The sequence below is a fragment of the Molothrus aeneus genome, chromosome 3, assembly GCF_037042795.1.
Source record: "Molothrus aeneus isolate 106 chromosome 3, BPBGC_Maene_1.0, whole genome shotgun sequence".
In the NCBI taxonomy this organism is placed as follows: Eukaryota; Metazoa; Chordata; class Aves; order Passeriformes; family Icteridae; genus Molothrus; species Molothrus aeneus.
Genome location: NC_089648.1, coordinates 46267979 through 46285992, shown reverse-complemented (window position 1 = coordinate 46285992; position 18014 = coordinate 46267979). Strand labels below are relative to the sequence as shown.

The 18014-nt window shown below is 42.8% G+C and overlaps 1 protein-coding gene across 4 annotated transcripts in view; it reads left to right on the top strand.

Moving 5' to 3' along the window:
- Positions 1-18014, top strand: part of LOC136554676 (SAM and SH3 domain-containing protein 1-like) — a 537178-nt gene that overhangs the window by 493934 nt on the left and 25230 nt on the right. For 3 of the 4 annotated variants that reach the window (XM_066546819.1, XM_066546820.1, XM_066546821.1), the window contains 2 exons: positions 11627-11759; positions 15822-16657. In XM_066546819.1, the coding sequence (XP_066402916.1) occupies positions 11627-11759; positions 15822-16657 (969 nt within the window). The remainder of the gene's footprint in view (positions 1-11626; positions 11760-15821; positions 16658-18014) is intronic. The other variant, XM_066546823.1, reaches the window with a different exon arrangement.

Below are 18014 nucleotides of genomic sequence, written 5' to 3'. Positions count from 1 at the left end.
CTATTTTCCAGGTTCTCTTCTTTTAAATTACTCTACCAGGAAATGGAAACTTGTGTTTCATACCCTTAACAAAACTAAACCCTAAAGATGAACCACAAAGGAGTGAGGAATAGAAAGGTCAGCATCCCAAGGGAGGCAGGCCAGTGTCATTGCTGTGCTCTTAATTGTATGTCCTGTTTGTTTGTTCTTAAGAAACAAATAAACAAACAAAAGCATTGCCAAGGCAGTAGGTGACCTGGTTCTTTGCCAGTATGGAGTAATTAGTAGCTTTCAGTCTCACTACTGTGGTCCCCCTGTTTCACAACAAAATATGTGTTTTCTTTATTTGCTAATGTGGGTATGCAGTTGAAACTGTTTTTGTGTTCAGTCAGATGTATCAAAGCTATAAAAAGCCTCATGATTTTCTTACAAATTTATTTCTGAATATTTACGTTTCATCTCTGTTGCAATGAAGGCAGTTCAAATTAACAGTAGACAAGCTTTCATTGCCTTGTGCCAAGCATTGGGATGTAAAGCAGGTGCAGATTACAAATGGATCTCTTTCTGGATTGTAGATAAGGCCCTATTTGTCCTCGGGAGTCAGAAAGTCCAGGGAAAGAGAGGACTTTAAATTGTATCACATTCTTTCTTTACACTGAGGTGTCTTTTATGCTTCCTAAAGATAGAAGATCATTTGATAACTTTTGGGGGCTGACATTCTCAGTTCATCTAAAATAGGGCTGCTTCATCCTCAGAGCCCTTGCTGGTATGGCACCAGCCCATGCATGAGGAGAAGTCAGTAAATTCAGTGTGGCAGTCAGTTTCTTTCCTGTGCCCTCTGCTAAAGACCACAAATTGTACCACTTGCCATGTTTCATCACAGGGGAAATGGAAGACGAAGCACCAGGGAGCTTGACAGAAGTGTGTATCATATGTGTGCTGACACGGACACAAACCACTAATTAAGTTCACTGACAGTTTCTGTAGATGCAAGTTGAATGAAGTTGTAATTATCTCTGAACCCAACTGGTTTGTTGGTCTCATCTTCTGTATTTTGGTTTCGATCAGCGGGTAATGCTCGCCCATCCAGGGAACTTCAAGGTAGTGTAGCTGGCCTTCATTTGCAAGGTGCCGCAGTGTGCTGTGCCATGCTTGTCTGACATCACCCCACCTACCAGCTGTGCCTTAGCAGCCTCAGGAGAGAGACCATAATATTTATGAGTGGAGAGAACAAAAGCAGCATTTCCCTCCAACAATATAGCCCACACATGGGCAGTGGGGGGGCCTGCAGTGCTGTTTTACATCTCTGCCCTCCCAACACTTGTATTCCCAGGATCATTACCTTACCAGTAGGAAACTGGCACCCCATTTGGTTTCTCTGAGGAGAGTGGCAGCAGTGGTGCAGACCTGTAAGTGTGCTGTGCACATCTGCAGCTGCCGTGAGGCTGATGCTGGGTACAATTCCTGCCTGTGTTGGCTCTCTTTTCTGTCTTCTATAGATCCATTTTTTAACAGATGGCAGTCCATGGAGTCCACACAGCAATAGCTCTAGCTGGACTGAGACAATAATTTGTTGCTCCTCTACTTTCTTTTTTTTTTTTAGCAAGTGGTTAAATAGGGATAAAAGTTGAAAGGCTGTGCAGAATTTGGTTTGTGTCTGCTACGGGCATCAAAGGCAGAGTAACAGATGAGAATGGACCTTGAGCTGTATCATTTCAGTCTCAGAGATGCTGAAGCTGTTGAATTGGGATTGTATTACCCATGGTACAAACCTGACTCTGACAAATAAGTCTGATATAATTATCTCTGACTCATGACAGTCATTACTGGGTTTGGTGAGTGTGAAGAATAGGAAGAAAAGAAATAATGAAAGTGTAACTTCTGTAGCACCAATTACCTCAAGAGTAAATCTAAGCATAATTACAGCAAATCCACATTATTCACGGTTATACTGTATTTCAGTATGTGGATGCTTTCTAAATGCAGCTATTTTTTAAATGAGTTCTTAAAATTTTTAACCATTGCTTAACATTAGTATTGCTCATAATACAGGACTGTTAGCATAAACAGAAAAAAAGTCCTTCTTTTGGTATTTTCAGTTTAATTTGTTTTAAATCAGCTCAGAGTCAATGTATATTGGGAATCAGCATTGGGTATCATAGAGAGTAGGGTGTGATGAGGTTTGTTTTACTTTAAACAGTACTATTTAATTTGAAGCAATGTGAATATTTTCAAGTGTTAGCCCTGGTTTTGCTGTTATCCCAGGACTCACCATTTTTGGTAAGGTTTCTTTTCCATTAAAGGCTAAAGGATAGAAGAAGATTTTTTTGTATTTTAGCTCTTCTTGGAGTACTTGTTGCTGCCTCCAGGCCCTGCAAGCTCTTTCAAGTAACAGAGGGGAGCTGCTGCTGGGTGTGGCTGTGAATGAATGCAGAGCTTTCATCTTTGCTCCAAAGAATCTAGTGACCCAATTTCTGTTAAGATTTCCTGAAACGCACTGATTCTATTGGGTGGCGTATTTATTATTACTACCCAAATTCCTGTTATACTGTTAGTGCTTAGTAACAGTTATGATGAAAAAGAACCTATAATAAGACATGCTTCAAAATGGTAATGGTGAATTCCCACACTATGTGCCTGTCACAGGGACCTGTCCTGGGAGGTATTGGCTGCCCTCCTTTTCCACTGATCACAGGGACAGTGTCCAACACCTCTGGGTGAAAGCTGGTAGCAGAAGAATTACAGCATATTTTGTTATGATCTTTCCCCTCTATCTATGCACAAGAGCAAGAATTCTCATGGGTACAGTGATACAAAAACCTTCCTGAGAGAAATGGAAATCGTCATTACAGTTCCCATGACACAACCCAAAGTAAGGTCAGTCCTGGGGAGTGATTATAGCAAAGCATGAGATCATTGATGTTTTGTATTTGGTTTTGTAGAACACTCTTATGGATTTTCTTACCTATTTTTTCTGAAATGTTCCAGAACACTTCAGAATTTGCAGGAAAAACAGCTGCAGATTATTCAGAATAAAACTGTGTTAAGTCTTTAAGTATTATTTACCACACAAGAGACACGTGTGTTGTTATCAGATACAGCTGGGCTAGGTAGGTATCCCTAGCAGGGCTAGACATCGTCACCACAGGATTGTACTGAGCAGCTGGCAGGAATGTAGCCCAAGTAAACCTGCTCGCTGCCAGCAGGAGTTTCTCCTGTAGTTAGTCTGTTGTAAAGTCTCTGAGACAAATCTGCCTTCTGTCATGACTCAGAGCTTACAGTAACACCCAAGCAGTGGCTGCAGTTGGGCGTGTTCATAAACCACTTCTGTTTGCATGCATTCAGACAAGCCCTGTTGGATTACTTTATTGCAAAATGTTTGGCCATGTGTTTGAAGACGATGGGAGATGGGAAGGCAAATTAATTTAATATTTATTTTAACATACTAGTTCACTTTTTTATACCATTCTTGGCTTTTGGCAGCTGCCTATTTTTTCTGCTTACTACCTAGAGGGTGAGGGGGTTGTACCAGCTTTTTCCTGTTCTCCATGCATCAGCCAGCAGGAGATGCTATAATCCATAATGTGGTTTCCCTGCCCCCAAGCCTATTAAATTAGAACAAGGCTTTGCTCAGTTCAAAAATTAGAAATTTCAAAAGCCACGTGTTTCACTGCCCTATTTGGCAGACACAGGCTGAATAAACTTTCCTTGTGGTACAACAGAAAATTTTAATTGCCCTCTCATTGGTTACCACTTGTGCCCCTTCCCCAGTGCTGGTGTTTCCTTCCTCCTGCTTTGAATGGTAACATTAACAGCCTGATTGTTTGAATGTACCACAAGAATGTAATTTAAGTTACTACAGCCTTCACTAAAGGGTTCTCATTCTTCCTTTGTTTCTCTGATATGAATTTTGCCGTGTTTCATGTATTGCTGTTTCACCCTTGATTTTCCAAGAAGTTGAGAGTTGAATTTCCAGTACCGGTAGAGTACTCCATTCATTAATAGTACAGCCTATGCCAAGTGTAGGAATTCTCCCTGAATCTTCTTAGCCCTGCCAAAACATAAGATTCAGTTGAGAGAGTCTGGTTAAAGACTTTTGATTTATATAGAGGAGTCTGCAGGAGAATTGGAAAAGAATGTTGGATTGTAACAGGTACAAAATAATGTAATACAGAGCTTCATTTTGCTGCATATACCTATGACAAGTGGTACATGAGTACAGTTGTAATGTCATTAAAATTAATTATGCTAATCAGTGAGAGAAGCACTTTGCCATGAGGAAATGTGTCTGGCTTGCAGATACAAATGTCAGCAATGTGCTTCTCAAATTAAACCAAAACCTGGAAACAGCTAACAGCTAGGAATTTGCCTAAGCAGCTATTCTTGTATCAAGACAGACCTCCTGGGAGAATTAAACTTTTATGCTCTCGTTACTTGTGACAAATATTTCCCACTAATTTCAGCAAGCAGTGTCATCACCAGCTAATGTGTAATATATCTCTCACCAAAGTAGCCGTTGGATGCTCCTTTGATTTTCTTATAAGTAATCACAGACGTGGTTACCTAGGGGTTCTGACACTGCACATTCTAGACTTGCACAGACCTTGCAATTCATGTTCTTGGAAAAAAATATATTGATGACCTCTGTTAATTTTCTTTAAAATTTTGGAGGCCGTTATTTGTAACTTCAGGATATGATATAGATTATCACATCTCAGTTTCATGCAGTTTTCTTAACAACCTCTGCAAGGATTAGAGGTCTGTGAAGCTTTCTTAATGAAACCCAAAGCCTTTAAAACTCAAGTTGCAAAGCCCCAAACTTAAATCAGTTTCACTCATGGCCATGAACTTTTAAGGGAATCTGGGATACATTTCAAGGAAGTTGCTGTCATGTTTCACTTGATGTGGGCTTGTATGTTATTGAAACTGGAGAACACTAGCTGGTTTTATCTGAAGCTTAGAATTTTCCATAGGGCTTTACATCAGAGTTTTGGGGCTGAAGTAATTCAAGAGTAAGAACCCAGCTACAGCACACTAGTCAATCTAGTTTACATGACCACTCGGGAGTAGAAAAGCTGCGTACAGTCACTACTAAAAAAGTAATTTGAGAAATTGAAAAAGGCTATTTGACTGGGGAGGGGAGCTCATTAAAATTAGCCAGCCATCAAAGGAAATAGATGTTTAGTCCAGCTATGATTTCACAGTGTGATTAATTTGCAGTAAATTCAAATAAACAGGCCACTTATAGTGTGGTCCTGATAAAGGAGAATCTTCCTGGCTTAAAGAGAGTGCTGTTGTGGTATGCCTATGCTGCTGCTTTCCACCCCTGGATAGCAGTGTTCCCAATAAACAGCAGCCTTGGTCCTTATTTTCATGTGCTCTGAGAAGAAATGTCCAAATTCTGGATTTTTTGTGAGGTTTGGGATAAGGTGTGGTTGGTTAAAGGCATGCCAACTTACTTGAGCATCTCAGAGTCTGTTCCTCGGGAAGGGAGATCAGAGCCCAGCCTAGGCAGAGAACTTCAAAGTCACACTACAATACTTCATAAAGCCACCACTTCTGGACCATTCTGAAAGCATTTCTCTTTCCAGCTCTTATTTACGTTCTTTTCTAGCACTGAAACTGAGGGGAAAGATCAAAAAAAAGTATCTAAGTTCACCAAGTTAAAAAACATTTAAGCAAGGTTTATTTTTCTTTCAAATTAGCCCTTGATAAAGGGAAATTCTCCAGGGATTTTTGTCAAAAGAATTAAAAAAGAGAAAATAAAAAAAGCCTGGTAAAGGGTTTAAGTTACATTTCCTATAGACACAGCCTCCACTCTAGTGGTGGTGTTTGAGGGTCACTCTTCGTCCTGGCTTTGGAGAGATTCTCTGTATTTTTTTCTTTCACTGAAATTCCATAGACAGTAATTAAGGAACTGGAGGCCAGCAAGAGGTCAGCAAGCCTTCGTCAGTGAAAACAGGGATTGTTTGCCATGTACAACACTCCCTTTTTTCCTTGTGATGAATAGAAGATTTGCTTAGAGCTGATGACTTATGCCTTTCTTGCAAGTTATGCAGCTCTAGCGAGTAACGGGGGGAATCAATCAGTGAGCAGAAAACAGCTAATTGAGTCCAGCATCACGCTTTCTTCTTCTTTACATATTCAGCACTGGAATCGGAGCCAGTTTGGTGTCTGATAATGTAACTCGAGAGAAGAATCATTTTGTGTGCAGGATTCAGAGCAAATTCAATACTTAAGAAGAAGTGTCTGCTCCTAAATTTTAGGGTTACAAAGCTGACAGCGGTTGAGGACTCGGGGGAAAATACTCGAAACTGAGCTTTAGGCCTATAAATGCCGAAGCTGGTAAGTGACTGAGCATGCAGCATGATGTGGAGAGGATGTGCCTCCTGTTTCAGAGAGGGAGAAATAGAAAAGGATTTTGTGGTTATTCTTAGGCACAGCGCAGCATGCATAGCTTTTCTCAGCTTTCCTTTTCCTTTCCTTGGGCTTTTAAGTTATTTTCTGTTCTATTTTCCTGTCTCTGACTTTATCCAGGCATCTTTAATAAAAAACTTTTTAAAGTTAGAATGGTTGGGATTTTTGGCAGATGGAAAGCCTGTTAGAAAGAAGAAAGGACACGTGTAGCCACATCTCCTAAAGGGAACAGCAAGATCTCTTTTAAAACCACATTTACTATAGAGCTTGTAGTTCTGAGGTGAGCTAGCCAGGGCTGGGGGATGTGATGTGTCTATGAATCTAAATGTGGTTTTTTGCCCCACTTTGCTGAATAAGAATTGTCTGATAGCGAAAAAGAATTGCAGCTTAAGTTTATGCAGGTATTAAAAGATTTCCTTTTTTCTTAGATGGAAGGTTTAGTAGAGATTTCAGTTTGGGGCTGAATTATTACTGGGCATAAAGTGAACTGTAAAATTTTAACATCTCTCTAAATGACTTCACACAGCTCATGTAAAAGTCATATATGTTTGGGTTTTTCTGGAGCTGAAGCAAATTAATCAGTTTTGATAGCTTTAACTGGATGTTGTCCTAGTGTTTCTTACACATTTTATTGGGACATGGCTACCAAGCTTTGCCTGTTTTTTAAGGGCTGCTGCTATAACCCTGAAGTGTTTCCATAGTCCTGTTGAAAGCCAGCTACTTACTTCTGGTTTACATTTTGCCATTTAATTCCAAGAACACTAATAAATGTTAGTTCTCTCTCTCTCACTCTCCCTTTCTCTCTGTGAAGCACTAATTCAAAGAGGGAGGTTAAGATTGTTATTTCTGTGGCGTGTGAAATGGGCTGGCTGCTAGAGAGCAGCAGAGCAAGGCGTGTGTCCTGCCTCCCGAGCAAGCAGCAGCAAAGAGCCTGCGTGAGAAAAGCAGGAGAGAAAGCAGGAAGGGTGCCAGGAGCAGAACTGTAAGAGCTCTTAGAATGTCAGAGTATGTGTGCTAGTTTCCTATTTGTTCCTGAACGTAAAGCTCTTCACTTTGATCTTACATATGAGGTGATGCAAAGCGTGGCCTTTGGGGGTGCACAAGTTGGGGGTTTTCCAAGGTGAAGGGAGGCGAGAGGTGGCAGAGGGGATTTATTTCTTCTGGATTTGAGAGCATCTTCATTGTTTGTGACCACATTTGTTTGCAGTGAAAAGCTGAGCAGTGGGTATGGGCCGTGGCCTCTCTGTAGTTTTCCAGCCGTGTGGTACGTGGTGCCTGCAGTCCTCTGCTTGCAGTTCTTGGTATTTCCAGATGCTGTTAATATATTCCCCGTTTCCCTGCAGTCCTTCGCTCGTTTGTGCAGCCAAGCTGTGCGAGCTGGCGGGTTTCCGCGCCGTGAGAGCATCGCAGATGCGGGATGCACTTGCTCCAAGGCGCGGGGAGGGCGGCTCCGCCCAGCCCGCCCCGCCAAGGGGCCCCGCGGGCTGCGCCGCGTCCCCGGCAGCCCGGCCGAGCCCTGCGCTCCGTTCAACCAGCGCAGCTCTGTGCCTCGGCTTTGGCCAATTCGCTATGGTTTAGGGCTGTGGAGCCAGCTGTCTGCAATCTGATGTAATGTTGCCCTGGAAACCAGAAATGAAACACTTAAGCATTCACCACAGAATTACTACATACAGCATTAGCCAAAGTAATTAAAAGTTGAGCCATATGGGCTTTCGGATGGAAAAATTTGGAGCAGAGGAGATGGAAGTTAAGTTGTTCCTATTTGCAGTGCTGCAAATCTGTTTGTTGTCCCCTTGAGGGCACAGGGAGAGGCCTGCCTTGGCTGTGCACGGGGGGACAGGGAGCTGGAGGGGCTCTGGCTGTTTTATCAGCACATTAAGGACAGCGAGGCTTGGCCTGGTGGAAGAGCCATGTGCCAGGGCCAGGAGGCATTGGTGGACAGGGCTCAGCATGGATTCCTCCAGTGGCGGAGAGCCTGTCTGTGGCTGAGCATCTTGCAGACCCATCCCCTCCATAACAGACCACATCTACCCTTCTGCAGGGCCGCAGCATGCTGGAGTGCCTGTGAAGGGGGAAGAGAGCAAGAGGGGACTGGCAACTGGCTACATCCAAGCCCTCTGCCAAGGCCTTGCTGCTAGAGCTGCCCAGGAAGCCATTTGCCCAGCCTGCCGTGCTTTGGGGACACTGGGGAGCTTTCCCATCTGAAGTCTGGGAAAGCTACCAAAAAAAGCAATTCAGTCACCATGAAAGAGGGGAGGGTAGAGTGGGTTGGGGAAGTTCAATGATTTCCAAATATCTTGGTTATGGCCTGAATGCTTTACATTTCTGTTTTCTCTTTAATATTAGCTGAAAAAGAAAGCATTGCTTGAGCTGGAAAATTAAGCTGTTTCCCATGTGCCAAAGTGGAAACTTTTGATAATTCCAAGGCCTTTCTAAAAAGTTGATTCAAAACAGGAAGTGAAGAGTAACCCTTTTGAAAATGCACTCATTTTCAAGGAATTGGCGTTATTTGACAATAAAGTTTCCTGAGCAGCACCACTGGTGCAGTCGCAATTTTTAGGCCTTTTTGCATAAACTTATTGTCAATCCTTTTTCACTGTAGAAGATTTCTCTGTCACATGCTACCTGGTATGATAGGAAGTAGGATTCTGGAGGGAGACTTTGTCTTTTATCTATCCATAAAGCATGACCTGTTCTCACCTACCTACGAAGCACAGGGGATAGAAAGGATCTGTTGCTGCTTGTGGAAGACCCCGGCTCTAAAGGGTGCTAGGAGTCCTGAAGCATTGGGGAAAAGCAGCTGGCACCAAATTGTGATTGGACTTTATTTATTTTGAAGTATGGTGAGCACCCTCTATACCACCCACTCAGGTTTGATGTCAGTACCTTGCACTGAGGCTGTTTTGACACTTGCTCTTGCTGTGGTACTTGTGAATGCAAGTGTCAGATGTTTTAAAAGCTCTTTCTTTGTTGTTGTTGTTGTTGAGCCTTCATAACCCTTAGGGGGCACAGTTCCTTATCAGGTAGATATCAGTGGTGCAAAGCAGGACTAGCTGTTTATTCTTCAGTGAAATCCTGGGTGGGAGGACCAGGCGTGAGCTGTTCTCTAAGTCTTACAGAGCTCACAGTTTCAAAAACAGTAGTCTTGCAAACTGAGGGTGTACAAAAAGTAATGATGGAAACCAATCCCCTAGAATAATTGCATTTAAAATAAACATATATTGAGTGCAGAATGTGCATGATGGTTCCTTGCCAGGATGCACTTAATGGCCCAAGAAATTGTGACTGAACTTCTTGATTACAGTCAATAATCCATTCATCATCTTATCCAAATGTGTCTGTCTTGTTTGACATATCACTAAGTTGTCCTAGGCATAATCTCGGAATTAATGCTCATGGAGTTGCTTAATTTACTTCATGTAAACAACCCGGGTACTCTTTACAGTCCTATTTTTCCCGAAGGAAGTTTATCAATTACCTAGCCAGTCTATAACCACAGTAAACACGTTTGTGCAATTCTTGGATGATGTATTGACAATTCCTACTGCCATAGTTGGTCAGTTTGGTATTCTTCCTTATTTTGGAGTAATGCAAAGTTCGTGGGAAGTGGATGGACAGTGCCCTTACAGAAATTTGTTGAAGTTCGCTCTGGTATGGTTCTGGGGCCCTTGTGAGGTGCATGCCTGGGAGGTAGGCTTTCAGAACTGCCCTGGCTCTGTCAGGCACTGTGTGTGCCTTTGGAAGCATTCCAGTGCAGCTGCTAATTGGTGTCCTGCCCCATGGCATCTGTGTTCAGTACCTCATCCTGGTATTTAAGTGCACTACAAAAGTAGAAAGCATTTTTATATTTGGCCTCTCTTATTCATCCTCCAGATAAGCAGACAGAATTTTTGCTGGGAAGAGAAGGGGATGGCTTTTTTGTTTGTTTGGTTTTTTTTACTTGGCTTGCATCTCTTGGGGATCTTTATTTTTAAAAGTTTAATTAAGGAGAAGGAGAAAAAAGGATGAGCACACTGTGGAAACCCAGATAGCTGCACTGACAGGAAGTTGCATGAGGGTTTTTAGAGCTGACCATTAGGAATGCTGTGAATTGGCTGGGACTGTGAGTGCAAACAAATAAAGGTATACGATCCATACCGCACTCCAGCTGGAGCCTGTGCTGTGCGCAGGAATGTGCAGCGGCGCAGGATGCCAGGGCTGTCCTGGCCAAGCCCGAGAGCCCTGCTGGCCTCCTCTCCTCTCCTTCCCTGCCCTTCCCCCCGCCGCCTTCCACATTCTGAACTGATTAAAACAGAGGAAGTAGCACGTTGAACATTGGATCTGGCTTGAAAATCGAAGTTGTCTTCTCGTTCACAAGGAATGGATTGTTTCAGCTTGTTGTGTCACTGCTGCTGGAGAGAAGGGAATTTTTTTTTGTCTCTGTAATGTTTGATACTTGAGGGAAAACAGCTGGAACTGAGCATACTGGATCAGATGCAAAACGAAACGGGATGCTGGGGAATATGGACTGCACTGTATATCTGAAAAGGTCAGAGTTTTCCCTTGGTCAGTGCTGGAGGAATGCTCTGTCCATCTTAACTCGAGCCTCAAGAGCCTTAAGGAGGAGTGTAAGGAACAGGGAGGAGGAAGGGAAGATTCTGTAGCTGTGGCAGTCTGTGAGTGAGGCAGATGAGGTCTCCTCCTTCCTTTCCTTCCCATCCCTTTCTTGTGCTGCTGTTTTTGATTTTCTGGGAAGACTGGGGGAAAAAAAAAGAGAAGTCGTCAGTGACAGCTTCAGTTTGGAAAAGCTGTTTATAACCAGGTTTAAATAGCGAGTTCTGAGATGCCAGACAGACCAGGGACTGACTAAACCACGGGAGCATAACTAGTATGGTAAGAAGAACGCTGGAAAAGAGCCCTGCTTGAAACATACTGGAAGAGGACGTGGAAGTAGTTATTACACAATGCATATGAAGAAAGACAAGGGCAGGAATGCATTTCGGTGCCTAGGATCTTACGTTGCACAGATTTAGAAATCAAAATGGTATGTCATGCTTTCAGAAAAAGAAAAAAAAAGAAAGAAAGAAAACCCTCAATAATTTAAATGTTTCTGTCTGACCCAAGCTGAAAATATAACACCAGTTACAGAGCTGCATTGACACGGCGCAGCAGATGAGCTGGGTTAACTTGACTTGAAGGAGCAAGCCATGGAACTGCTGCTTTATTAATATTCCCTTTGTTTCTTTGCCAGTCAAGAGAACAATCTGATGATGAAACAGAGGAGTCGGTGAAGTTTAAGAGGTTGCACAAGCTGGTGAATTCTACTCGCAGAGTCAGGAAGAAACTCATAAGAGTTGAAGAAATGAAAAAACCCAGCACAGAAGGTAAAAAGCAACGTGGTTAAAACTGTTTGTGTAAATTCATGTTTCTGTTGACAGAGGACAGAAAGTGGAGGGTTGGGGGAGGGAGGGGTGGAGTATTCATAAGGGATGGTAGGAACAACTGCCCTGTCTATTGTGCATGCCTTAAGTTACTGAATTTTTAGGCTTTAGAAGGAGGAAAGTGACAGCCTAGAATGTGGTTACTGCTGATCTGGTATTCTCAGAGCAGCGCTGGAGAGCCCCTCATTAAGAGATTAGAAGTTGGCTTGTTTTATGCCCCATGCTGAGGAGGGAACGAGCCTGGGAGCAATCTCAGCCAGCTGCCCCACAAGCTCAGCAAGGAGGTAAGTGGAGCTATTACCACACTGCTCCCTCCTCCCAGGCCCTGGGTGGCGCACAGGTGAAGCTCCAGCTCATTTTGGGAGGGTAGCAGCTGGCTGGTGGTGCAGTTGAACCACATGGCATCACCCTGTGGCAAATATACAGAACCTCTTTCAGACATTCTTGTGGGATAGAGGCTGCATCGTGGCTTCTACTTCCAGGGGTTTCTGTCTGCAATTTGGCATCTAAATGAGCCCTGCTCCCTACAGAAAGGGGGAGAGAAGGGAGGAGGAGGAGGGTGGGGAAAGGGAAGCAGAGTTCAGGCCCTGGGAACACGATGCTGCAGAAATTAACTCCGGATGACCTGTATGCATGTGTGAGCACTCAGATTAATGGAGCCTGATCCTCAGGAGCCTCTCTGCACAGCTATGCTTGAGTCCTCACTGGAATTGTGGGCACCTCTCTATGTTGGTGGCCTTCCTGGCGTCACATGTCAATTCCCCTCAGCTCTGCAGTGAGCTGAGCAGCATGATAATTCTTCCCTAGTGCATTTAAGGAGAACACGTGCATCTTGCGTATGTGGCAGGAAGCTGCTGGCAGATCTGTGATCTAGCCTGCCTCTCTTACATTATGGTTGGTGTTACTGGCTGGTGTGAAAGGCACAGCCTGTGTAAAGCTCTGGAATGGGCAGCTGTCTCTGTCTGGAAAAGTTTTATCCCTTCATATGGAGTGAGCATAAAGCCCAGATACCTTGGAAACAAAGATGAGGATTTTGAGATAGGACAAACAAAATAGGACTGGTTTTCCACTGCTCTGGGGACAGATGGCCTTCAGAGAAGCCTGTCCTACCTCCTCCTTCTCTCCCCAGGGGTCTGGGAAAAGCTGCAGGGAGCAATCAGGAGGAGGCTTCAGGGATGGGAGCAGACATAGGAGCAGGCAGCACAGGCACTGCTGGGCATGCAGATGCCTTGCTGCAGTTGGACCAGACTTTCTCTTCAGCACGTTACTCATCTGTCTTGCTCTCTGTCTCCTCTCTTACAGTGCTTTACCTCCTTACTTCCTTTCTCAACCCTCAGTCTTTCACTTAAGTGTGCCACTCCTTCCAGGGCTTTTATTTCCTTAGAGTTTTTCCACCCCTACCCTGCAGAAAAGTATTGAACTAGCCACTGTATTTAAAAAAAAAAGTTTGTTCTCCTTCCTTCTTTTCCTATCTGCTGTCTGTCTTCTCTAGCTCTAGGCTTCTCTGATTAAATTATCTGTAACTCTGAGTTTGTACTTTATCTATCATTCTGGAGTTTCACTGTAGATTTACTCTTTGAAAACTTGATAGCAGAACCAATTATTGCTAAATAACAACACGGATTACATATTATATATATTATAACTTCTGTATAACTGGAAGGCACTCTAAGTAGCCAGGCCTTAGCAGTAGATATCTGTGACTTTTCTTTCAGGAAATTCGACACCCAAATTTTCATACAGTAAATTAGAAGTGCTTCATAAACATTGTCCATCCCAATCTCTCATAATACAGGTCTGTATTCCCAATTGGATATGTCAGAGAGCCCTTTGACAGGCTATGCAAGATGACAAAAAGTAGGGTGGTCAGGTTTGGGATTGCTGTCTGGCCTTCCAAGTTACCTGCAATTGACTGGATTGGTTTTTGAGCTGTTTGCTATGGTTCGTTGAATCCGTGTTACGCATATGAAGTAATGTGAAATCATAGGTGACTAGGTTTTGGGGAGTCAGCTATAATATATGATTGAGTAACATCATTAAAATTTAAACAAATTCATTAATGTTCAACAGACTTTAGTATAGTATAAGAGCAGACTTATTTTGAAAACTGACGCGTAGTTTCCTGGAAGAAAGATCCTGCAAAATCCTACTCAAAAATTTCTTCACAAAGAACAACTTTGCTTGAATTTCCCTTATGAGTTCCTGTAGATTTTAAAGAAAAGCACACTAATCTCAGATTCTGCTCCCACATTTCTATTACTGACTGTGTTATCATAATGAATGTACATTTGGCCAAGCTGATACTCACTAGAATTTTCCAGTATCTGAATCCATATGTATTTTGTCTTAATCTGCTCCTTAGTGAGCCAAATAACTGAAACTTCCTAATTCCTGGGCACCATTCTTATATAGCACTTAAAAATGCATCACATCTACATCTGTGTCATTATGGCTTTGTGTCATGGACTCACTCCAAATAACATCTGTTACACTGTTGACACACAATGCATATTTTACAAGCTGTTTAAAAACATATTTACTTAGTGGACTAAAATTGTTTATCAGTACATACTCAGTCCCAGGAGAAAGTCTATTTTCTGTTCAAATTAAGATGTAGAGGGGGAGAAGCACAAGCTGGACAGTCCAGGGAAAGTGGTGTCAAAACAAGACTCCAATCTACAGACCTACCCCGTTAAATTTCTAAAGAGTGAAAGTTGCATGTCCGATGTGATCCACTAGCCCTTCAATGTCATGATGATCCTTATCATAGAAAAATAGCATCTAAGGTTTCAACAAATGTATTTTAAAAATGTTTTGCCAACAGAGTGAACTGAAGGTGAGGCAGGAATCCTATACAGGGCTGCTAATCTGTCATTGTGAAAGGTTGAATGAGCCAGTTTAGTAAATTGTAGGTATTTTGGTAACAGTTCACATTTTACTCTCCTGTAAGACTGTGGAAGCAATCAAAGATGAAGGCAAAGTTACATCATTAAGACATTTATTTTGGCAAGAAATAAATACAGCTATATTTGTGTGTGTATGTGTGTCTGATACATAGCTAGGAATGCTGTGGAATTTGTCAGGGAGACAGAGGAGGATGTGTACTTTTTTTACTCTAACCTTGTTACTGCATCTAAAACCTGTGCCTATACTTTGGTCAAAAGAAAACACCAGAGAAAAGTTTCTTATATGATAAATGTTAAAAGGAATTGCAGTTTGAAGTTCTTTATTTTCTTCTCTCCATTCCAAAAAGGAAACCTGGCTATCTGCCCATGTCCAGTACTTATGTTGCAAAATATTCCTGTGAAATATTTTCTGGAAAAATTTGGTGAAAACTAAGTGTTTCTTTCATTACCAGGACACTGTTGAAATTGGCACATCTGCAGTTTGACCTACTTCTTTGTTTTTGCATCTGCTAAATAAATTCTGTGTGATTAAAACTGGTGTCTCTTCCCCCATCAAAACCCCAGAACAATAAATTTCATCCTGGAGTTCAGCTCCATAACTTTCTGTGAAAAATACTCCTTTCTGCAGCCACAGGAAAACTAGGCATTGGAAAACTGGACCTGAGAGGTACTTGTTTGGGTTTTAATACCTGGGTGTACTTCTGACCTATTGTAAGCTCACTAGAGCTGAGCATCATATGCAAGTAACAGAAGAAAAACAAGAGAAACAGATCCCAGCTCCAGCTTTTAAGGGATTGTTAGTTGGAACATCTGTAGTCTTAGCTGCAGATGAAATAGAGAAACTTAAAATAATGATGAGATTACTTACAGAATGTTGTCTTCTGTCTGTTAACTAATCCCAGCATTCTGACTTCACAAATGGAAGGAGCTGCTTCAGGTTTATCCACTCAAAAATAACTTCTGAGTAATTTACTTCAAAAATAGTTTTCTTCCAATTTAAGTGGTTGATATCTTGAATAAATACAGTAAGAATCTACAGGGAAACCTCTTAGAGAATTACTAACAATGACAAGCATTGCACTGCTTTTGTCCCCTGCAGGTGTGGAAGAGCACTCACTTGACAACTCTCCTATACTGGATGACAGATCAGCACTTTACTCTGGAGTTCACAAGAAGCAATTCTACTTTGACAGCTCCTGTGAAAAGCAGCCAGAGGACGACTCGGACTCACTCACTACTTCTCCCTCATCCAGCAGTCTTGATACGTGGGGAGCTAACCGGAAGCTGGTGAAGACCTTCAGCAAAACTGATAGCCGTGGCCTTATCAAGCCTCCCAAGAAACTGGGGACATTTTTCTCTTACCCAGAAGAGGAGAAGTCCCAGAAAGTTTGCCGCTCCTTGACCGATGGGGAAATGAAGAAGAGCCTCGGCTCACTGAGCCATGGGGTAAGTACAGAAAGCATTTGCTTTTATGACAGCAACAGGCACAAGCACCATCTTCTGGTGTCCCTGGAGGAGATTCAGAGTGTAAGGAAGCAGATCCGATTGAAGAAAATGGATACTAACTATTCCTGTTCCAGAGCTTTTCTTTGCCAGCGCCCTGCTAGGAAAGGAGCATCCCCCACAGCTTGCGACCTGCAATTGCTGCGGCACAAAATGAAAGGGGGTGGAGGTTGTGGCTTCCCAAACAGAAGGCTACGAGGGCGCACCTCTGTCAGCGAGTTCAATATCACCTATGTGGTGGAGAGAAGCCTGTACAGTCACCTCAACCTCTCACAGCTGGTGCGTCCCGTTACTGACAGGACCCTGAGCAAGGCCGACAAGCAGGACCTGAGGAGATGCCTGCTGGAGGAGGATGAGGAGGCCAAGAGGAAGTGGGCTGCCACAGTGGATCGCTGTACTAAAAGGGTTCTCTTGAGAATCCACCAAAAGTCTGTGAGTCAAAGAGTTGCCATGAAGGTGGTCTTCCAGTTTCTGTGAGGTTGCAGTGAACGCTTTCTGCTTTGTACTTTTAACTAAAATTCAGTGCTTCTGCTTTCTTTGCCAGTAGAAACTCTTAAGCACTGTAATGCAGGTATAAGGGAAGAGCTTGATAAAATCTTGTCAGAGAAGAGTTTTGTTGAGTCTGCCATTTCTGTGTGTACAGAATAACTCAGTGAGAGAGAGAGCAAATATGACAAAATTCTGCTTTTTCAATTCACCTAGTGCGGAAGTAGAGATCACCAGTGAACAGAGAAGGTTTGAGATGCTACAAATATGTTCTTTGTGATGCTTTGGAAGTCAGTATTCTCTTCAAGGGGTACCAAGAGATGAACAAGGTTTTCAGAGTAATAGAGTATTGTTACTTAACTGAGCTCTATTTCTCTTCAGCTGTCATTGCCTTAAATTGGCCCTTCCCTTTTCAGATTGCATCTCATCAGTTCACTTGCCCAGTCAGTATTCTCCCTTACATACACAGCTGCAGAAAGATGGAGAGTTCGGCATTAGGTAGTCACTGCCCTCCTGCTTGCTGCTCACCACCACCAGAATTGTCACTACTGCTTCTTCTTTCTAGCATGGAATGAAGGTGGTACTTTCCCTCAGAGCATTACAGAAAAGGAACAAGGGGTGGCCAAAAGAGGAAATTGTGCTTACAGCGAGAAATGTAAGTGATCTGAACACTCCAGAGGGATCCAAAGCTGCTTTTTGAGTATATGACCCCATTTTGACAGTTCCATTAACCATGATTCTGAGTTTCCTAGGAACTTGCCTTTGGTGCCAGATCTCCAAAGCTGAGCCAGCTAGTCTGTTATGTAGTTGACAATGTTCCCTACTTTAGTGGATGGAAACAGCAGTGCACCCATAACATTAAGCAAGATATTCCAGTGAACAATAAAGTAGAAACAGCTCTTCCTCCTAAATAACAGATTTTTTTTTTTGAGATGTCTCTGCTTAATTTCTTCTGGTATAAGGTACAAGAGTGACAGCTGTGCTCTTCTTGAATAGCCTGTGGGAGGTGACCAAGTCCTCATGGTTCACTTTTTGCTCTTTGGCCACAAAATACAGGGGGGTTTTTCTACCCAACACCATGAACATTCTCTCTTGGCGGCTTTACTGTTCCTTCTGCATTGACTGCTTACCCTGCCTCTCACAGGATACTGTTTATTGCTACAGACATTGTACTCAGATGGTGTTGTTTTCCTGTAAGGATATTGCAGTTTTAGGAGAAACCTTGTTCATCCTTCTGTGGGTTGAATAATAAGGTTATCTTGAACCAAAAAGCATACTTGAGATGTTCTAGAGATGCCCCATA